The 23,810-nt window shown below is 49.0% G+C and overlaps 1 protein-coding gene across 2 annotated transcripts in view; it reads left to right on the forward strand.

The window, feature by feature from the left end:
• The window catches only part of LOC139381962 (thrombospondin-2-like), a 230,861-nt gene that overhangs the window by 200,257 nt on the left and 6,794 nt on the right, over positions 1–23,810 (forward strand). For both annotated transcript variants that reach the window (XM_071125847.1, XM_071125846.1), the window contains exons 11-17: positions 377–504; positions 931–1,083; positions 4,732–4,950; positions 5,251–5,358; positions 7,505–7,664; positions 8,526–8,644; positions 14,770–15,004. In XM_071125847.1, the coding sequence (XP_070981948.1) occupies positions 377–504; positions 931–1,083; positions 4,732–4,950; positions 5,251–5,358; positions 7,505–7,664; positions 8,526–8,644; positions 14,770–15,004 (1,122 nt within the window). The remainder of the gene's footprint in view (positions 1–376; positions 505–930; positions 1,084–4,731; positions 4,951–5,250; positions 5,359–7,504; positions 7,665–8,525; positions 8,645–14,769; positions 15,005–23,810) is intronic.

The raw sequence follows: 23,810 nt of genomic DNA on the forward strand, positions 1-23,810 counted from the left end.
CAGATGGCTGTCTGTCTAACCCATGCTAATCCCTGTCAGATGGCTGTCTAACTCATGCTAATCCCTGTCAGATGGCTGTCTGTCTAACCCATGCTAATCCCTGTCAGATGGCTGTCTAACTCATGCTAATCCCTGTCAGATGGCTGTCTGTCTAACCCATGCTAATCCCTGTCAGATGGCTGTCTGTCTAACCCATGCTAATCCCTGTCAGATGGCTGTCTAACTCATGCTAATCCCTGTCAGATGGCTGTCTGTCTAACCCATGCTAATCCCTGTCAGATGGCTGTCTAACCCATGCTAATCCCTGTCAGACGGCTGTCTGTCTAACCATGTTTTATGGCTGTCTGTCTAACCATGTTTTATTGTTCCCTATCAGACGGCTGTCTGTCTAACCCATGCTTTGGGGGAGTGCACTGTAACAGCGGCTCTGACGGATCCTGGGAGTGTGGACCCTGCCCCCTTGGTTTCCGTGGCAACGGCACCCACTGTGAAGATGTCAACGAGGTAATTTAGGGTTAAAGAAGGTTACACAAGTTAGATACTTTAACTAATGGTTAACGCTAACCTTAGCTCTAATCATAGCCCTAAATAATGTAGGTCACCAGGCTATGCCTAACTCTAACCATTAGTTCATCCTGAACTCATTCATAGTCTTGACCTGTTAGCCTTTTATAATCTGACCCTACTTCTGATCCTCTTCCTCCTCAGTGTGACATGGGCTCTGATAGATCAATATGATTGATTGATTGATCTGACCCTCTTCCTCCTCAGTGTGACATGGGCTCTAATAGATCAATATGAATGATTGATTGATTGATCTGACCCTCTTCCTCCTCAGTGGGACATGGGCTCTGATAGATCATGGGCTCTGCTTTCTGACTGATGAACTGATTAATTAATTGATTGTATATGTTTTTTTCCCCTTCTCAGTGTGACATTGTGTCAGATGTCTGCTTTAAAGCAGGTGGAGCATTGCGTTGCGTCAACACAGACCCAGGGTTCCACTGTCTGGCCTGCCCACCCCGCTACAAGGGAACACAGCCCTTCGGTGTGGGGGTGGAGGCTGCCAGCAAGAACAAACAGGTACGTCTGTGCCACTCTATATCGGTTTTAGACCTAGTGTATTCTTTAGGCAGCGTATTAGTAGAGATGAGAGTTGGAATGAGGCTTGGTTTACAGTATTAGTAGAGGTGGTATGAGGCTTGGTTTACAGTATTAGTAGAGGTGGTATGAGGCTTGGTTTACAGTATTAGTAGAGGTGGTATGATGCTTGGTTTACAGTATTAGTAGAGGTGGTATGAGGCTTGGTTTACAGTATTAGTAGAGGTGGTATGAGGCTTGGTTTACAGTATTAGTAGAGGTGGTATGAGGCTTGGTTTACAGTATTAGAAGAGTTGGTATGTGGCTTGGTTTACAGTATTAGTAGAGGTAGTATGAGGCTTGGTTTACAGTATTAGTAGAGATGGTAGGTGGTATGAGGCTGTGTTTACAGTATTAGTAGCAGTGGTAGGTGGATGGAGGCTTGGTTTACAGTATTAGTAGCGGTGGTAGGAGGCTTGGTTTACAGTATTAGTAGAGTTGGTATGCGGCTTGGTTTACAGTATTAGTAGAGGTGGTATGAGGCTTGGTTTACAGTATTAGTAGAGATGAGAGTTGGAATGAGGCTTGGTTTACAGTATTAGTAGAGGTGGTATGAGACTTAGTTTACAGTATTAGTAGAGGTGGTAGGAGGCTTGGTTTACAGTATTTGTAGCAGTGGTAGCTGGTATTAGGCTTGGTTTACAGTATTAGTAGAGTTTTATGAGGCTTGGTTTACAGTATTTGTAGAGATGGTAGGTGGTGTGAGGCTGTGTTTACAGTATTAGTAGACATAGTAGGTGGTAGGAGGCTTGGTTTACAGTATTAGTAGAGGTGGTTTGAGGCTTGGGTTACAGTATTAGTAGAGTTGGTAGGAGGCTTGGTTTACAGTATTAGTAGAGGTGGTAGGAGGCTTGGTTTACAGTATTAGTAGCAGTGGTAGGTGGTATTAGCCTTGGTTTACAGTATTAGCAGAGATGAGAGTTGGAATGAGGCTTGGTTTACAGTATTAGTAGAGGTGGTATGAGGCTTAGTTTACAGTATTAGTAGAGGTGGTAGGAGGCTTGGTTTACAGTATTTGTAGCAGTGGTAGCTGGTATTAGGCTTGGTTTACAGTATTAGTAGAGGTTGTAGGAGGCTTGGTTTACAGTATTTGTAGCAGTGGTAGGTGGTATTAGGCTTGGTTTACAGTATTAGTAGAGTTTTATGAGGCTTGGTTTACAGTATTAGTAGAGATGAGAGTTGGAATGAGGCTTGGTTTACAGTATTAGTAGAGGTGGTATGAGACTTAGTTTACAGTATTAGTAGAGGTGGTAGGAGGCTTGGTTTACAGTATTTGTAGCAGTGGTAGCTGGTATTAGGCTTGGTTTACAGTATTAGTAGAGGTGGTATGAGACTTAGTTTACAGTATTAGTAGAGGTGGTAGGAGGCTTGGTTTACAGTATTAGTAGCAGTGGTAGGTGGTATTAGCCTTGGTTTACAGTATTAGCAGAGATGAGAGTTGGAATGAGGCTTGGTTTACAGTATTAGTAGAGGTGGTATGAGGCTTAGTTTACAGTATTAGTAGAGGTGGTAGGAGGCTTGGTTTACAGTATTTGTAGCAGTGGTAGCTGGTATTAGGCTTGGTTTACAGTATTAGTAGAGTTTTATGAGGCTTGGTTTACAGTATTTGTAGAGATGGTAGGTGGTGTGAGGCTGTGTTTACAGTATTAGTAGACGTAGTAGGTGGTAGGAGGCTTGGTTTACAGTAGTAGTAGAGTTGGTTTGAGGCTTGGTTTACAGTATTAGTAGAGGTGGTAGGAGGCTTGGTTTACAGTATTAGTAGAGGTGGTAGGAGGCTTGGTTTACAGTATTAGTAGCAGTGGTAGGTGGTATTAGGCTTGGTTTACAGTATTAGCAGAGATGAGAGTTGGAATGAGGCTTGGTTTACAGTATTAGTAGAGGTGGTATGAGGCTTAGTTTACAGTATTAGTAGAGGTGGTAGGAGGCTTGGTTTACAGTATTTGTAGCAGTGGTAGGTGGTATTAGGCTTGGTTTACAGTATTAGTAGAGTTTTATGAGGCTTGGTTTACAGTATTATTAGAGTTGGTATGAGGCTTGGTTTACAATATTAGTAGAGGTGGTAGGAGGCTTGGTTTACAGTATTTGTAGCAGTGGTAGGTGGTATTAGGCTTGGTTTACAGTATTAGTAGAGTTGGTATGAGGTTTGGTTTACAGTATTAGTAGAGGTGGTATGATGCTTGGTTTACAGTATTAGTAGAGGTGGTATGAGGCTTGGTTTACAGTATTAGTAGAGTTGGTATGAGGTTTGGTTTACAGTATTAGTAGAGGTGGTATGAGGTTTGGTTTACAGTATTAGTAGAGGTGGTATGAGGCCTAGTTTACAGTGTTAGTAGGGGTGGTATGAGGCTTGGTTTACAGTTTTTGTAGAGGTGGTAGGAGGCTTCGTTTACAGTATTAGTAGAGTGGGTAGTTGCTATGAGAGCTATAAAGTGTGTGGAACTTTACAAAGTAATGTGTATGTGTATCTGATGGTGTATATGTTAGCACTCAGTTTCCACTCTAACCACAAACATCTGATGTTTTAATGATGCTTTGTTAGGTCATTAACACTGGCACCACGTCTGTTGTGGTATACATACATTGTTTCTCCTTTAGAACTGTGAATCCTGTTGGGAAGTTGAATCATTTCGCTACATAGCTCTGCTTTCCAATAGACCTGGGTTCAAATAATATTTGAAATGATTTAAAATACTATCAGGGCTTGATTGAGCTTACCTGGCACAATGGAACCAATAGAGTCGTCACAAAACTACAAACCCTGCCCTTCTGGCACTCTAGACAGGCAAAAACAAACACTCAAAAGTATTTGAATGATCTCAAATAATATTTGAACCTGTCGTGGAAATTTCCTCTATTTACCAACAGATCTGCTCTGCCCTAATGTTGCATAACATACCTAGTAAATCACTACCTTGTCACTGGCCTTTAAAAACTGGGCCTGCTCTGATCCGAGGCTAACATCCGAGGCTAACATCCTACGAATTGATTTGAGGGAAGGGGAAAGGGAATTGTCTCATAGCTGGCATTGAGCGCCTCTGTATCCCAGAGCTGATTAAAGGAATAAATGTTTTCTTATTGGTTATCACGCTGTTGTAACGTTATGGTATGAGCTCATGGACTGGCATCCACTCACTTCCTAGATAGATGGACAGCTGTAGCCATAGAGATATAACAGCTGTAGCCATAACAGTGTTCTCTTGCTGTAGCTACACAATACACTGTAGCAGAATCCACACGGCACAGGGGTCAGGGCAGAGCAGGGGGCATATAGGTTCAGAAGTACAGCCCTCACATATGGCATAACATGAAAAGACATGACATAACATCACATAACATGGCATAACATCACATAATGTTACATAACATGACATCTGAGAACACACTTCACGATGAGATTGATACGCTGATTTACTGCACTTTTACCATGTTCTTCCTTGGGAAATGAAAATATGCAAAATTAGACAAAACTAAATGGTTTATTTAAGCAATAAGGTCAGAGGGGGTGTGGTATTTGGCCAATATACCCCGGCTGAGGGGTCTTCTTAGACTGTTCTCTTTCTCTCTATTGCATCTCTATCTCTATCTCTCTAGGTTTGCGAGCCAGAGAACCCCTGCAAAGACAAGACCCACAACTGTCACCGTTCAGCTGAGTGTATCTACCTTAGCCACTTCAGTGACCCCATGTATAAGTGTGATTGTAGGATAGGCTATGCCGGGGATGGCTTCATCTGTGGAGAGGACTCTGACCTAGACGGATGGCCCAATCAGAACCTGGTGTGTGGCGCCAACGCCACCTATCACTGCAGGAAGGTAACAGACCCTAACATTATGTTTCCTGGGCCACATTAAGCCCAGTCCATAGTCCTTGATTAAACCTAGACCTTCCTGGACTAGTCCTGGAATAAAAATTTGTTTCAATTGAGATTTTCAATTGAGCATGCACTTTAGTCTAGGACTAGGTTTAATCTAGGTCCAGGAAACTTTTATCCTCAATACCAGACCTGCAGATATTCCAAATGTTTTAATTTTTCCATTCTTATGTCACTCGTTGATAGTTCTTCCTATGGCTATATCTAAAACTGTTTCCATTTCTTTATCAATCTTTAACAGGATAACTGCCCCAACCTGCCTAACTCTGGACAAGAGGACTTTGACAAAGACGGCCAGGGAGATGCTTGCGACAAGGATGATGACAATGATGCAATCGTGGATGAGAGAGTAGGAGACCTTTTTTAACGGCCCTGTGAAGTCCAAAACATTATTGTCCTTTGTTTTTATATACACTTCTCAACAAAAATAATCGGACCACTAAAATAACACATCCTAGATCTGAATGAATGAAATATTCTTATGAAATACTTTTTTCTTTACATAGTTGAATGTGCTGACAACAAAATCACACAAAAATGATCAATGGAAATGAAATGTATCAACCCATGGAGGTCTGAATTTGGAGTCACACTCAAAATTAAAGTGGAAAACCACACTACAGGCTGATCCAACTTTGATGTAATGTCCTTAAAACAAGTCAAAATGAGGCTCAGTAGTGTGAGTGGCCTCCACGTGCCTGTATGACCTCCCTACAACGTCTGGGCATGCTCCTGATGAGGTGGCGGATGGTCTCCTCCCAGGCCTGGACTAAAGCATCCGCCAACTCCTGGACATGATGTCCCAAATGTGCTCAATTGAATTCAGGTCTGGGGAACGGGCGGGCCAGTCCATAGCATCAATGCCTTCCTCTTGCAGGAACTGCTGACACACTCCAGCCACATGAGGTCTAGCGTTGTCTTGCATTAGGAGGAACCCCGGGCCAACCGCACCAGCATATGGTCTCACAAGGGGTCTGAGGATCTCATCTCGGTACCTAATGGCAGTCAGGCTACCTCTGGCGAGCACATGGAGTGCTGTGCGGCCCCCCAAAGAAATGCCACCCCACACCATGACTGACCCACTGCCAAACCGGTCATGCTGGAGGATGTTGCAGGCAGCAGAACGTTCTGTTCTTGGTGTTCTCTGGCAAATGCCAAAAGTCCTGCACGGTGTTGGGCTGTAAGCACAACCCCCACCTGTGGACGTCGGGCCCTCATACCACCCTCATGGAGTCTGTTTCTGACCGTTTGAGCAGACACATGCACATTTGTGGCCTGCTGGAAGTCATTTTGCAGGGCTCTGGCAGTGATCCTCCTGCTCTTCCTTGCACAAAGGCAGAGGTAGCGGTCCTGCTGCTGGGTTGTTGCCCTCCTACGGCCTCCTACACGTCTCCTGATGTACTGGCCTGTCTCCTGGTAGGGCCTCCATGCTCTGGACACTACGCTGCCAGACACAGCAAACCTTCTTGCCACAGCTCGCATTGATGTGCCATCCTGGATGAGCTGCACTACCTGAGCCACTTGTGTGGGTTGTAGACTGATTGACTTGGAGTTACATTGTGTTGTTTAAGTGTTCCCTTTATTTTTTGAGCAGTGTATATATTTCCACACTATGAGGTTGGAATAAGACTGTGAAATTCTGAAAATGATGATAATGCCCTTTTAGTGTAAGAGCTGTTTGAAAAGACCTCCTGAAATGTCAACTTATTTTGCATGGGTGGAGTTTTGACCTGCCTGGCGATATAAGCTAATAGACCAATAACAAAGATAGTTTCAAACCTAGCTACTTATGCCTCCCATTAGGCTTCTCCAATTAGGCCTCTCACTCAGACCAATAAAGGAGTGGTTCTGCAGGTGGGACCACAGACCACTTCTCAGTTCCTATGCTTCCTGGCTGATGTTTTGGTCATTTTTTAATGCTGGCGGTGCTTTCACTCTAGTGGTAGCATGAGACGGAGTCTACAACCCACACAACTGGCTCAGGTAGTGCAGCTCATCCCAGACACTCCTAGCAAAATTATTGCTTGAGAAATTGCTCTTTGCTAAGAAACTATTTTCAACAATTTAAATTGAAAACAATAACAGTTAGGTACTTGATTGTTACCCAGAAATTATTTAATATTGAGATAAAAATGCCTGTGTTGACAGGCATTTCATGGATTATTGCGGGATAGTAAATCATGCAATGAATGACTAGCTGGCAGATTTGCAATTCATCTTTTCATTGTTACCCAGAAATGATTTAATATTGAGATAAAAATGCCTGTATTGTACCTTTAAGGCAAATGTATTAAATAGGTGAAAAGATATTCAGTAACTCTTGGTAGGACAATATAAGTTTGCTTCAAGGGTCAATGTTTTATTGTTAAAACCAACGCATTTTGGCAAATGCCTTCATCGGGGTATTTAGATGAATTAAATAGGAAATCAAATGCCCTCTTCAAGCAACGGACGCTTTAATAATTCTCATTTTGATTCTCTCTCTCTCTCCTCAGGACAACTGTCCTCTCCTGTATAACCCCAGACAGTTTGACTTTGATAAAGATGATGTGGGTGACCGTTGTGATAACTGCCCCTATGAACACAACCCTGCCCAGATTGACACTGACCACAACGGCGAAGGAGATGCCTGTGCTGTCGACATTGATGGAGATGGTACCAGTTATTTCTGACCAAATTACTAAAGAATATGCTTCACTGTTACATTATAGTTAGGGGAAAGGCTCCTTCAACTCTTAACTTTTATATGCCTCTAATGTATTATTTAAAGGGATCATTTATCTCCTTCCCCAGAGTCAGCGGATCTCGCCGACACCATTTTTATGTCTTTGCATGCGGTTTGAAGGAAGTTGCTAACTCGCGCTAGCTCAATTGCTAGCTAGTGTTAACGCAATGGCTGGACGTCTATGGGATAGTTAGCATTGGCTCGTGAAACTTCCTCTAACTTCCTTCAAACTGGAAACAAAGACATATAAATGCTATCCACAAGTTCATCTGATTCTGGGAGGTAGATAATGTGCCTCATTGCCAAAATCCCCAAGTATCCCTTTAACAGTACTTTAAAAATTGGTAATGGTTACTAAGAAGATATTTCATGGATTATTGCGGGATAGTAAATCATGCAAAGGAATGACTAGCTGGCAGATTTGCGATTCATCTTTTCGCCCTCAACTATCAACTGATTGATTAGCATTGGCTCGGGGCGGCAGGGTAGCCTAGTGGTTAGAGTGTTGGCCTAGTGGTTTGAGCGTTGGACTAGTAACCAGAAGGTTGCAAGTTCAAATCCCTGAGCTGACAAGGTACAAATATGTTGTTCTGCCCCTGAACAGGCAGTTAACCCACTGTTTCTAGGCCATCATTGAAAATAATAATTTGTTCTTAACTGACTTGCCTAGTTAAAGGTAAAAAAAATATATGCCACATGCAAGCAAATATCTAAGATTATGACTCAAGATAAGACCTGAACACACAATATTACAATTTTCCTTTTCATTGTCCATTTCCCCTTTCCTTTAGAAATCCCAAATGAGCAAGACAACTGTCCGTACGTGTACAACAATGACCAAAAGGACACTGACATGGATAGAGTGGGTGACCAGTGTGACAACTGTCCTCTATTACACAACCCTGACCAGGTAGGAAAAAGAAACAGTCACTATTACACTACTTGTGTAACTACAAAAGCTACCCCATTGCTATTAGGGTTGCTAAATTCCAGAAACATTATAAAAATTCCCAGAAATCCCAGTTGTAGTTGGAGGATTCACTCCCTCCTTATTCCTCATTCCAGGAATCTTCCAACCCGGGAATTCTGGAAAACATTTAATAAAGTTCTGGAAAATCAAGCTAGTATCTGCAACCCTCCCCTCTCCTTTCTAACAGCCTGACACAGACAATAACCTGTAACCCTCCTCTTTAACAGGCTGACACAGACAATGACCTGTAACCCTCCTCTCGAACAGGCTGACACAGACAATGACCTGTAACCCTCCTCTCTAACAGGCTGACACAGACAATGACCTGTAACTCTCCTCTCTAACAGGCTGACACAGACAATGACCTGTAACCCTCCTCTCTCCTCTCTAACAGGCTGACACAGACAATGATCTGTAACCCTCCTCTCTCCTCTCTAACAGGCTGACACAGACAATGACCTGTAACCCTCCTCTCTAACAGGCTGACACAGACAATGACCTGTAACTGTCCTCTCTAACAGGCTGACACAGACAATGACCTGTAACCCTCCTCTCTCCTCTCTAACAGGCTGACACAGACAATGGCCTGTAACTCTCCTCTCTAACAGGCTGACACAGACAATGACCTGTAACTCTCCTCTCTCCTCTCTAACAGCCTGACACAGACAATGACCTGTAACTCTCCTCTCTAACAGGCTGACACAGACAATGACCTGTAACCCTCCTCTCTCATCTCTAACAGGCTGACACAGACAATGATCTGTAACCCTCCTCTCTCCTCTCTAACAGGCTGACACAGACAATGACCTGTAAACTCTCCTCTCTAACAGGCTGACACAGACAATGACGTGTAAACTCTCCTCTCTAACAGGCTGACACAGACAATGACGTGTAAACTCTCCTCTCTAACAGGCTGACACAGACAATGACCTGTAAACTCTCCTCTTTAACAGGCTGACACAGATAATGACCTGTAACCCTCCTCTCTCCTCTCTAACAGGCTGACACAGACAATGATCTGTAACCCTCCTCTCTCCTCTCTAACAGGCTGACACAGACAATGACCTGTAACTCTCCTCTCTAACAGGCTGACACAGACAATGACCTGTAACTCTCCTCTCTCCTCTCTAACAGCCTGACACAGACAATGACCTGTAACTCTCCTCTCTAACAGGCTGACACAGACAATGACCTGTAACTCTCCTCTCTAACAGGCTGACACAGACAATGACCTGTAAACTCTCCTCTCTCCTCTCTAACAGGCTGACCCAGACAATGACCTGTAACTCTCCTCTTTAACAGGCTGACACAGACAATGACCTGTAACTCTCCTCTCTCCTCTCTAACAAGCTGACACAGACAATGACCTGTAACTCTCATCTCTAACAGGCTGACACAGACAATGACCTGTAACTCTCCTCTCTAACAGGCTGACACAGACAATAACCTGTAACCCTCCTCTCTCCTCTTTAACAGGCTGACACAGATAATGACCTGTAACCCTCCTCTCTCCTCTCTAACAGGCTGACACAGACAATGACCTGTAACTCTCCTCTCTCCTCTCTAACAGCCTGACACAGACAATGACCTGTAACTCTCCTCTCTAACAGGCTGACACAGACAATGACCTGTAACCCTCCTCTCTCATCTCTAACAGGCTGACACAGACAATGATCTGTAACCCTCCTCTCTCCTCTCTAACAGGCTGACACAGACAATGACCTGTAAACTCTCCTCTCTAACAGGCTGACACAGACAATGACGTGTAAACTCTCCTCTCTAACAGGCTGACACAGACAATGACCTGTAACTCTCCTCTTTAACAGGCTGACACAGATAATGACCTGTAACCCTCCTCTCTCCTCTCTAACAGGCTGACACAGACAATGACCTGTAAACTCTCCTCTCTAACAGGCTGACACAGACAATGACGTGTAAACTCTCCTCTCTAACAGGCTGACACAGACAATGACCTGTAACTCTCCTCTTTAACAGGCTGACACAGATAATGACCTGTAACCCTCCTCTCTCCTCTCTAACAGGCTGACACAGACAATGACCTGTAACTCTCCTCTCTCCTCTCTAACAGCCTGACACAGACAATGACCTGTAACTCTCCTCTCTAACAGGCTGACACAGACAATATCCTGTAACCCTCCTCTCTCATCTCTAACAGGCTGACACAGACAATGATCTGTAACCCTCCTCTCTCCTCTCTAACAGGCTGACACAGACAATGACCTGTAACTCTCCTCTCTAACAGGCTGACACAGACAATGACCTGTAACTCTCCTCTCTAACAGGCTGACACAGACAATGACCTGTAAACTCTCCTCTCTCCTCTCTAACAGGCTGACACAGACAATGACCTGTAACTCTCCTCTTTAACAGGCTGACACAGACAATGACCTGTAACTCTCCTCTCTCCTCTCTAACAAGCTGACACAGACAATGACCTGTAACTCTCATCTCTAACAGGCTGACACAGACAATGACCTGTAACTCTCCTCTCTAACAGGCTGACACAGACAATAACCTGTAACCCTCCTCTCTCCTCTCTAACAGGCTGACACAGACAATGACCTGTAACTCTCCTCTCTCCTCTCTAACAGGCTGACACAGACAATGACCTGTAACTCTCCTCTCTAACAGGCTGACACAGACAATGACCTGTAACCCTCCTCTCTCCTCTCTAACAGGCTGACACAGACAATGACCTGTAACTCTCCTCTCTCCTCTCTAACAGGCTGACACAGACAATGACCTGTAACTCTCCTCTTTAACAGGCTGACACAGACAATGACCTGTAACCCTCCTCTCTAACAGGCTGACACAGACAATGACCTGTAACTCTCCTCTCTAACAGGCTGACACAGACAATGACTTGTAAACTCTCCTCTCTAACAGGCTGACACAGACAATGACCTGTAAACTCTCCTCTCTCCTCTCTAACAGGCTGACACAGACAATGACCTGTAACTCTCCTCTCTAACAGGCTGACACAGACAATGACCTGTAACTCTCCTCTCTCCTCTTTAACAGGCTGACACAGACAATGACCTGTAACTCTCCTCTCTAACAGGCTGACACAGACAATAACCTGTAACTCTCCTCTCTAACAGGCTGACACAGACAATAACCTGTAACCCTCCTCTCTCCTCTCTAACAGGCTGACACAGACAATGACCTGTAACTCTCCTCTCTCCTCTCTAACAGGCTGACACAGACAATGACCTGTAACTCTCCTCTCTAACAGGCTGACACAGACAAGGACCTGTAACCCTCCTCTCTCCTCTCTAACAGGCTGACACAGACAATGACCTGTAACTCTCCTCTCTCCTCTCTAACAGGCTGACACAGACAATGACCTGTAACCCTCCTCTCTAACAGGCTGACACAGACAATGACCTGTAACTCTCCTCTCTAACAGGCTGACACAGACAATGACTTGTAAACTCTCCTCTCTAACAGGCTGACACAGACAATGACCTGTAAACTCTCCTCTCTCCTCTCTAACAGGCTGACACAGACAATGACCTGTAACTCTCCTCTCTAACAGGCTGACACAGACAATGACCTGTAACTCTCCTCTCTCCTCTCTAACAGGCTGACACAGACAATGACCTGTAACTCTCCTCTCTAACAGGCTGACACAGACAATGACCTGTAACCCTCCTCTCTCCTCTCTAACAGGCTGACACAGACAATGACCTGTAACTCTCCTCTCTCCTCTCTAACAGGCTGACACAGACAATGACCTGTAACTCTCCTCTTTAACAGGCTGACACAGACAATGACCTGTAACCCTCCTCTCTAACAGGCTGACACAGACAATGACCTGTAACTCTCCTCTCTAACAGGCTGACACAGACAATGACTTGTAAACTCTCCTCTCTAACAGGCTGACACAGACAATGACCTGTAAACTCTCCTCTCTCCTCTCTAACAGGCTGACACAGACAATGACCTGTAACTCTCCTCTCTAACAGGCTGACACAGACAATGACCTGTAACTCTCCTCTCTCCTCTTTAACAGGCTGACACAGACAATGACCTGTAACTCTCCTCTCTAACAGGCTGACACAGACAATAACCTGTAACTCTCCTCTCTAACAGGCTGACACAGACAATAACCTGTAACCCTCCTCTCTCCTCTCTAACAGGCTGACACAGACAATGACCTGTAACTCTCCTCTCTCCTCTCTAACAGGCTGACACAGACAATGACCTGTAACTCTCCTCTCTAACAGGCTGACACAGACAAGGACCTGTAACCCTCCTCTCTCCTCTCTAACAGGCTGACACAGACAATGACCTGTAACTCTCCTCTCTCCTCTCTAACAGGCTGACACAGACAATGACCTGTAACCCTCCTCTCTAACAGGCTGACACAGACAATGACCTGTAACTCTCCTCTCTAACAGGCTGACACAGACAATGACTTGTAAACTCTCCTCTCTAACAGGCTGACACAGACAATGACCTGTAAACTCTCCTCTCTCCTCTCTAACAGGCTGACACAGACAATGACCTGTAACTCTCCTCTCTAACAGGCTGACACAGACAATGACCTGTAACCCTCCTCTCTCCTCTCTAACAGGCTGACACAGACAATGACCTGTAACTCTCCTCTCTCCTCTCTAACAGGCTGACACAGACAATGACCTGTAACTCTCCTCTCTAACAGGCTGACACAGACAATGACCTGTAACTCTCCTCTCTCCTCTCTAACAGGCTGACACAGACAATGACCTGTAACTCTCCTCTTTAACAGGCTGACACAGACAATGACCTGTAACTCTCCTCTCTCCTCTCTAACAGGCTGACACAGACAATGACCTGTAACTCTCCTCTCTAACAGGCTGACACAGACAATAACCTGTAACCCTCCTCTCTCCTCTCTAACAGGCTGACACAAACAATGACCTGTAACTCTCCTCTCTCCTCTCTAACAGCCTGACACAGACAATGACCCTCCTCTCTCCTCTCTAACAGGCTGACACAGACAATGACCTGTAACCCTCCTCTCTCCTCTCTAACAGGCTGACACAGACAATGACCTGTAACTCTCCTCTCTCCTCTCTAACAGGCTGACACAGACAATGACCTGTAACCCTCCTCTCTAACAGGCTGACACAGACAATGACCTGTAACCCTCCTCTCTAACAGGCTGACACAGACAATGACCTGTAACCCTCCTCTCTAACAGGCTGACACAGACAATGACCTGTAACTCTCCTCTCTAACAGGCTGACACAGACAATGACCTGTAACTCTCCTCTCTAACAGGCTGACACAGACAATAACCTGTAACTCTCCTCTCTCCTCTCTAACAGGCTGACACAGACAATGACCTGTAACTCTCCTCTCTAACAGGCTGACACAGACAATAACCTGTAACCCTCCTCTCTCCTCTCTAACAGGCTGACACAGACAATGACCTGTAACTCTCCTCTCTAACAGGCTGACACAGACAATGACCTGTAACCCTCCTCTCTCCTCTCTAACAGGCTGACACAGACAATGACCTGTAACTCTCCTCTCTCCTCTCTAACAGGCTGACACAGACAATGACCTGTAACTCTCCTCTCTAACAGGCTGACACAGAAAATGACCTGTAACTCTCCTCTCTCCTCTCTAACAGGCTGACACAGACAATGACCTGTAACTCTCCTCTCTAACAGGCTGACACAGACAATGACCTGTAACTCTCCTCTCTAACAGGCTGACACAGACAATGACCTGTAACCCTCGTCTCTCCTCTCCAACAGGCTGACACAGACAATGACCTGTAACTCTCCTCTTTAACAGGCTGACACAGACAATGACCTGTAACCCTCCTCTCTCCTCTTTAACAGGCTGACACAGACAATGACCTCTAACTCTCCTCTCTAACAGGCTGACACAGACAATGACCTGTAACTCTCCTCTTTAACAGGCTGACACAGACAATGACCTCTAACTCTCCTCTCTAACAGGCTGACACAGACAATGACCTGTAACTCTCCTCTTTAACAGGCTGACACAGACAATGACCTGTAACCCTCCTCTCTCCTCTTTAACAGGCTGACACAGACAATGACCTTGTAGGAGACCAGTGTGACAACAACCAGGACATTGATGAAGACGGTCACCAGAACAACCTGGACAACTGTCCTTATGTGGCCAACTCAAACCAGGCAGACCACGATAAGGACGGTAAAGGGGACGCCTGTGACTTTGATGATGACAATGACGGTATCCCTGACGATAGAGACAACTGTAGATTGACGCCCAACAAAGATCAACTGGACTCTGATGGTAAGGAGGAAAACACGTGTGCATGCATACCCGCGCACGCACACACACACACACACACACACACACACACACACACACACACACGTGCATCAGCATGTTGAATACCCTCACACCTGTGAACAGTGCTGTGGCTGTAGCTGTCTGAATTAGTAGCCATTAGGTAGACTCTGTAAGAGACCTATATAGTATACTGTAGATACTATCTATAATCACACAGACTGCTGCTTGTGGTACAGGAATCTCCCTTTGAGGCCTCCCTGCACCTGTCCACCATAAAACACAAAGCAGAACCTATTGCCCTCCCTTTTACATTCATGCACTTGGGAACCCTAACCCTGCACCTGGGTAACCTAACCCTGCACCGCGGAACCCTAACCCTGCACCTGGGAACCCAATAGCTGCACCAGGGAACTGGGAACCCTGCACTGGGGAACCCTAACCCTGCACCTGGGAACCCTAACCCTGTATCGAGGAACCCTAACCATGCACCTGGGAACCCTAAACCTGCACCAGGGAACTGGAAACCCTGTACCTGGGAACCCAAACCCTGCACCTGGGAACCCTAACCCTGCACCAAGGAACCCTAACCCTGCACCGGGGAACCCTAACCATGCACCTGGGAACCCTAAACCTGCACCAGGGAACTGAGAACCCTGTACCTGGGAACCCTACACCTGGGAACCCTAAACCTGCACCTGGGAACTGGGAACCCTGCACCGGGGAACCCTAACCCTGCACTGGAAAACCCTAACCCTGCACTGGGGAACTGGGAACCCTGTACCTGGAATCTCCAACCCTGCCCCGGGGAACCCTAACCCTACACCTGGGAACCCTAAACCTGCACCTGGGAACTGGGAACCCTGTACCTGTGAACCCTAACCCTGCACTGGGGAACCTTAAACCTAAAACTGGGAACTGAGAACCCTGCACCTGGGATCCCTAACCCTGCACCTGGGATCCCTAATCCTGAATCTGGGAACCCTGCACTTGGGAACCCTAACCCTGCACCTGAGATCCCTAACCCTGCACCTGGGATCCCTAACCCTGCATCTGAGAACCCTGCACTTGGGAACCCTAACCCTGTACCTGTGAACCGTAACCCTGCACCTGGGAACCCTAAACCTGCACCAGGGAACTGGGAACCCTGTACCTGGAAACCCTGCACCGGAGAACCCAAACCCTGCACCTGGGAACCCTAAACCTGCACCTGGGAACTGGGAACCCTGCACCTGGGAACCCTAACCCTACACCTGGGGAACCCTAACCCTGCACCTGGGAACTGGGAACCCTGTACCTGTGAACCCTGCACCGGAGAACCCAAACCCTGCATCTGGGAACTCTAAACCTGCTAATGGGAACTGGGAATCCTGCACCTGGTATCCCTAACCCTGCACCTGGGATCCCTAACCCTGTACCGTGGAACCCTAACCCTGTACCTGGGAACCCTAACCCTGCTCCTGGGAACCCTGCACTTGGGAACCATAACCTTTTCCCGGGGAACCCTAACCCTGTACCTGGGAACCCTAACCCTGCTCCTGGGAACCCTGCACTTGGGAACCATAACCTTTTCCCGGGGAACCCTAACCCTGTACCTGGGAACCATAACCTTCTCCCGGGGAACCCTAACCCTGGACCTGGGAAACCTAACCCTGTACCTGGGAACCCTAACCCTGCACCTGGGGAAACGTAACCCTGCACCTGGGAAACCTAACCCTGTACCTGGGAAACCTAACCCTGTACCTGGGAACCCTAACCCTGCACCTGGGAAACCTAACCCTGTACCTGGGAAACCGAACCCTGTACCTGGGAAACCGAACCCTGTACCTGGGAAACCTAACCCTGTACCTGGGAAACCTAACCCTGTACCTGGGAACCCTAACCCTGCACATGGGAAACCTAACCCTGTACCTGGGAAACCTAACCCTGTACCTGGGAACCCTAACCCTGTACCTGGGAACCCTAACCCTGCACCTGGGAAACCTAACCCTGTACCTGGGAACCCTAACCCTGTACCTGGGAAACCTAACCCTGTACCTGGGAAACCTAACCCTGTACCTGGGAAACCTAACCCTGCACCTGGGAAACCTAACCCTGCACCTGGGAAACCTAACCCTGTACCTGGGAAACCTAACCCTGTACCTGGGAAACCTAACCCTGTACCTGGGAAACCTAACCCTGCACCTGGGAAACCTAACCCTGTACCTGGGAAACCTAACCCTGCACCTGGGAAACCTAACCCTGTACCTGGGAACCCTAACCCTGTACCTGGGAAACCTAACCCTGCACCTGGGAAACCTAACCCTGTACCTGGGAAACCTAACCCTGTACCTGGGAAACCTAACCCTGCACCTGGGAAACCTAACCCTGTACCTGGGAAACCTAACCCTGTACCTGGGAAACCTAACCCTGTACCTGGGAAACCTAACCCTGCACCTGGGAAACCTAACCCTGTACCTGGGAAACCTAACCCTGTACCTGGGAAACCTAACCCTGTACCTGGGAAACCTAACCCTGCACCTGGGAACCCTAACCCTGCACCTGTGAACCCTAACCCTGCACCTGTGAACCCTAACCCTGCACCTGGGAACCCTAACCCTGCACCTGGGAACGCTAACCCTGTACCTGGGAACCCTAACCCTGCACCTGGGAAACCTAACCCTGCACCTGGGAACCCTAACCCTGCACCTGTGAACCCTAACCCTGCACCTGGAAACCCTAACCCTGTACCTGGGAAGCCTAACCTTGTACCTGGGAAACCTAACCCTGTACCTAGGAAACCTAACCCTGTACCTGGGAAACCTAACCCTGTACCGGAGAACCCTAACCCTGTACCGGGGAACCCTAACCCTGTACCGGGAACCCTGTACCGGGGAACCCTAATCCTGCACCTGGGAAACCTAACCCTGCACCTGGGAAACCTAACCCTGTACCTGGGAAACCTAACCCTGTACCTGGGAACCCTAACCCTGTACCGGGGAACCCTAACCCTGTACCGGGAACCCTGTACCGGGGAACCCTAATCCTGCACCTGGGAAACCTAACCCTGCACCTGGGAAACCTAACCCTGTACCTGGGAAACCTAACCCTGTACCTGGGAACCCTAACCCTGCACCTGGGAAACCTAACCCTGTACCTGTGAACCCTAACCCTGCACCTGTGAACCCTAACCCTGCACCTGGGAACCCTAACCCTGCACCTGGGAACGCTAACCCTGTACCTGGGAAACCGAACCCTGTACCTGGGAAACCTAACCCTGTACCTGGGAAACCTAACCCTGTACCTGGGAAACCTAACCCTGTACCTGGGAACCCTAACCCTGCACATGGGAAACCTAACCCTGTACCTGGGAAACCTAACCCTGTACCTGGGAACCCTAACCCTGTACCTGGGAACCCTAACCCTGCACCTGGGAAACCTAACCCTGTACCTGGGAACCCTAACCCTGTACCTGGGAAACCTAACCCTGTACCTGGGAAACCTAACCCTGTACCTGGGAAACCTAACCCTGCACCTGGGAAACCTAACCCTGCACCTGGGAAACCTAACCCTGTACCTGGGAAACCTAACCCTGTACCTGGGAAACCTAACCCTGTACCTGGGAAACCTAACCCTGCACCTGGGAAACCTAACCCTGTACCTGGGAAACCTAACCCTGCACCTGGGAAACCTAACCCTGTACCTGGGAACCCTAACCCTGTACCTGGGAAACCTAACCCTGCACCTGGGAAACCTAACCCTGTACCTGGGAAACCTAACCCTGTACCTGGGAAACCTAACCCTGCACCTGGGAAACCTAACCCTGTACCTGGGAAACCTAACCCTGTACCTGGGAAACCTAACCCTGTACCTGGGAAACCTAACCCTGCACCTGGGAAACCTAACCCTGTACCTGGGAAACCTAACCCTGTACCTGGGAAACCTAACCCTGTACCTGGGAACCCTAACCCTGCACCTGGGAAACCTAACCCTGCACCTGGGAACCCTAACCCTGCACCTGTGAACCCTAACCCTGCACCTGTGAACCCTAACCCTGCACCTGGGAACCCTAACCCTGCACCTGGGAACGCTAACCCTGTACCTGGGAACCCTAACCCTGCACCTGGGAAACCTAACCCTGCACCTGGGAACCCTAACCCTGCACCTGTGAACCCTAACCCTGCACCTGGAAACCCTAACCCTGTACCTGGGAAGCCTAACCTTGTACCTGGGAAACCTAACCCTGTACCTAGGAAACCTAACCCTGTACCTGGGAAACCTAACCCTGTACCGGAGAACCCTAACCCTGTACCGGGGAACCCTAACCCTGTACCGGGAACCCTGTACCGGGGAACCCTAATCCTGCACCTGGGAAACCTAACCCTGCACCTGGGAAACCTAACCCTGTACCTGGGAAACCTAACCCTGTACCTGGGAACCCTAACCCTGTACCGGGGAACCCTAACCCTGTACCGGGAACCCTGTACCGGGGAACCCTAATCCTGCACCTGGGAAACCTAACCCTGCACCTGGGAAACCTAACCCTGCACCTGTGAACCCTAACCCTGCACCTGGGAACCCTAACCCTGCACCTGGGAACGCTAACCCTGTACCTGGGAACCCTAACCCTGCACCTGGGAAACCTAACCCTGCACCTGGGAACCCTAACCCTGCACCTGTGAACCCTAACCCTGCACCTGGAAACCCTAACCCTGTACCTGGGAAGCCTAACCCTGTACCTGGGAAACCTAACCCTGTACCTAGGAAACCTAACCCTGTACCTGGGAAACCTAACCCCGTACCGGGGAACCCTAACCCTGTACCGGGGAACCCTAACCCTGTACCGGGAACCCTGTACCGGGGAACCCTAATCCTGCACCTGGGAAACCTAACCCTGCACCTGGGAAACCTAACCCTGTACCGTGGAAACCTAACCCTGTACCTGGGAACCCTAACCCTGCACCTGGGAAACCTAACCCTGTACCTGGGAACCCTAACCCTGTACCTGGGAACCCTAACCCTGTACCTGGGAAACCTAACCCTGTACCTGGGAAACCTAACCCTGTACCTGGGAACCCTAACCCTGTACCTGGGAACCCTAACCCTGTACCTGGGAACCCTAACCCTGCACCTGGGAAACCTAACCCTGTACCTGGGAACCCTAACCCTGTACCTGGGAAACCTAACCCTGTACCTGGGAAACCTAACCCTGTACCTGGGAAACCTAAACCTGCACCTGGGAAACCTAACCCTGTACCTGGGAAACCTAACCCTGTACCTGGGAAACCTAACCCTGTACCTGGGAAACCTAACCCTGTACCTGGGAAACCTAACCCTGCACCTGGGAAACCTAACCCTGTACCTGGGAAACCTAACCCTGCACCTGGGAAACCTAACCCTGTACCTGGGAACCCTAACCCTGTACCTGGGAAACCTAACCCTGCACCTGGGAAACCTAACCCTGTACCTGGGAAACCTAACCCTGTACCTGGGAAACCTAACCCTGCACCTGGGAAACCTAACCCTGTACCTGGGAAACCTAACCCTGTACCTGGGAAACCTAACCCTGCACCTGGGAAACCTAACCCTGTACCTGGGAAACCTAACCCTGTACCTGGGAAACCTAACCCTGTACCTGGGAACCCTAACCCTGCACCTGGGAAACCTAACCCTGCACCTGGGAACCCTAACCCTGCTCCTGGGAACCCTAACCCTGCACCTGTGAACCCTAACCCTGCACCTGGGAACCCTAACCCTGCACCTGGGAACGCTAACCCTGTACCTGGGAAACCTAACCCTGCACCTGGGAACCCTAACCCTGCACCTGTGAACCCTAACCCTGCACCTGGAAACCCTAACCCTGTACCTGGGAAGCCTAACCCTGTACCTGGGAAACCTAACCCTGTACCTAGGAAACCTAACCCTGTACCTGGGAAACCTAACCCTGTACCGGGGAACCCTAACCCTGTACCGGGGAACCCTAACCCTGTACCGGGAACCCTGTACCGGGGAACCCTAATCCTGCACCTGGGAAACCTAACCCTGCACCTGGGAAACCTAACCCTGTACCTGGGAACCCTAACCCTGCACCTGGGAAACCTAACCCTGTACCTGGGAACCCTAACCCTGTACCTGGGAACCCTAACCCTGTACCTGGGAAACCTAACCCTGTACCTGGGAAACCTAACCCTGTACCTGGGAACCCTAACCCTGTACCTGGGAACCCTAACCCTGTACCTTGGAACCCTAACCCTGCACCTGGGAAACCTAACCCTGTACCTGGGAACCCTAACCCTGTACCTGGGAAACCTAACCCTGTACATGGGAACCCTAACCCTGCACCTGGGAAACCTAACCCTGCACCTGGGAACCCTAACCCTGCACCTGTGAACCCTAACCCTGCACCTGTGAACCCTAACCCTGCACCTGGGAACCCTAACCCTGCACCTGGGAACGCTAACCCTGTACCTGGGAAACCTAACCCTGTACCTGGGAAACCTAACCCTGTACCTGGGAAACCTAACCCTGTACCTGGGAAACCTAACCCTGCACCTGGGAAACCTAACCCTGTACCTGGGAAACCTAACCCTGCACCTGGGAAACCTAACCCTGTACCTGGGAACCCTAACCCTGTACCTGGGAAACCTAACCCTGCACCTGGGAAACCTAACCCTGTACCTGGGAAACCTAACCCTGTACCTGGGAAACCTAACCCTGCACCTGGGAAACCTAACCCTGTACCTGGGAAACCTAACCCTGTACCTGGGAAACCTAACCCTGCACCTGGGAAACCTAACCCTGTACCTGGGAAACCTAACCCTGTACCTGGGAAACCTAACCCTGTACCTGGGAACCCTAACCCTGCACCTGGGAAACCTAACCCTGCACCTGGGAACCCTAACCCTGCACCTGTGAACCCTAACCCTGCACCTGTGAACCCTAACCCTGCACCTGGGAACCCTAACCCTGCACCTGGGAACGCTAACCCTGTACCTGGGAAACCTAACCCTGCACCTGGGAACCCTAACCCTGCACCTGTGAACCCTAACCCTGCACCTGGAAACCCTAACCCTGTACCTGGGAAGCCTAACCCTGTACCTGGGAAACCTAACCCTGTACCTAGGAAACCTAACCCTGTACCTGGGAAACCTAACCCTGTACCGGGGAACCCTAACCCTGTACCGGGGAACCCTAACCCTGTACCGGGAACCCTGTACCGGGGAACCCTAATCCTGCACCTGGGAAACCTAACCCTGCACCTGGGAAACCTAACCCTGTACCTGGGAACCCTAACCCTGCACCTGGGAAACCTAACCCTGCACCTGGGAACCCTAACCCTGTACCTGGGAACCCTAACCCTGTACCTGGGAAACCTAACCCTGTACCTGGGAAACCTAACCCTGTACCTGGGAACCCTAACCCTGTACCTGGGAACCCTAACCCTGTACCTTGGAACCCTAACCCTGCACCTGGGAAACCTAACCCTGTACCTGGGAACCCTAACCCTGTACCTGGGAAACCTAACCCTGTACATGGGAACCCTAACCCTGCACCTGGGAAACCTAACCCTGCACCTGGGAACCCTAACCCTGCACCTGTGAACCCTAACCCTGCACCTGTGAACCCTAACCCTGCACCTGGGAACCCTAACCCTGCACCTGGGAACGCTAACCCTGTACCTGGGAACCCTAACCCTGCACCTGGGAAACCTAACCCTGCACCTGGGAACCCTAACCCTGCACCTGTGAACCCTAACCCTGCACCTGGAAACCCTAACCCTGGACCTGGGAAGCCTAACCCTGTACCTGGGAAACCTAACCCTGTACCTAGGAAACCTAACCCTGTACCTGGGAAACCTAACCCTGTACCGGGGAACCCTAACCCTGTACCGGGGAACCCTAACCCTGTACCGGGAACCCTGTACCGGGGAACCCTAATCCTGCACCTGGGAAACCTAACCCTGCACCTGGGAAACCTAACCCTGTACCTGGGAACCCTAACCCTGCACCTGTGAACCCTAACCCTGCACCTGGAAACCCTAACCCTGTACCTGGGAAGCCTAACCCTGTACCTGGGAAACCTAACCCTGTACCTAGGAAACCTAACCCTGTACCTGGGAAACCTAACCCTGTACCGGGGAACCCTAACCCTGTACCGGGGAACCCTAACCCTGTACCGGGAACCCTGTACCGGGGAACCCTAATCCTGCACCTGGGAAACCTAACCCTGCACCTGGGAAACCTAACCCTGTACCTGGGAAACCTAACCCTGTACCTGGGAACCCTAACCCTGCACCTGGGAAACCTAACCCTGTACCTGGGAACCCTAACCCTGTACCTGGGAAACCTAACCCTGCACCTGGGAAACCTAACCCTGTACCTGGCAAACCTAACCCTGCACCTGGGAAACCTAACCCTGCACCTGGGAAACCTAACCCTGCACCTGGGAAACCTAACCCTGTACCTGGGAAACCTAACCCTGCACCTGGGAAACCTAACCCTGTACCTGGGAAACCTAACCCTGTACCTGGGAAACCTAACCCTGTACCTGGGAACCCTAACCCTGCACCTGGGAAACCTAACCCTGTACCTGGGAACCCTAACCCTGTACCTGGGAAACCTAACCCTGCACCTGGGAAACCTAACCCTGTACCTGGCAAACCTAACCCTGCACCTGGGAAACCTAACCCTGCACCTGGGAAACCTAACCCTGCACCTGGGAAACCTAACCCTGTACCTGGGAAACCTAACCCTGCACCTGGGAAACCTAACCCTGTACCTGTGCACCATAAACACACATGAGATTCCTTTTATCCCCTCCTTCTTCACTC

Source organism: Oncorhynchus clarkii, chromosome 23, assembly GCF_045791955.1.
Source record: "Oncorhynchus clarkii lewisi isolate Uvic-CL-2024 chromosome 23, UVic_Ocla_1.0, whole genome shotgun sequence".
Taxonomy (NCBI): Eukaryota; Metazoa; Chordata; class Actinopteri; order Salmoniformes; family Salmonidae; genus Oncorhynchus; species Oncorhynchus clarkii.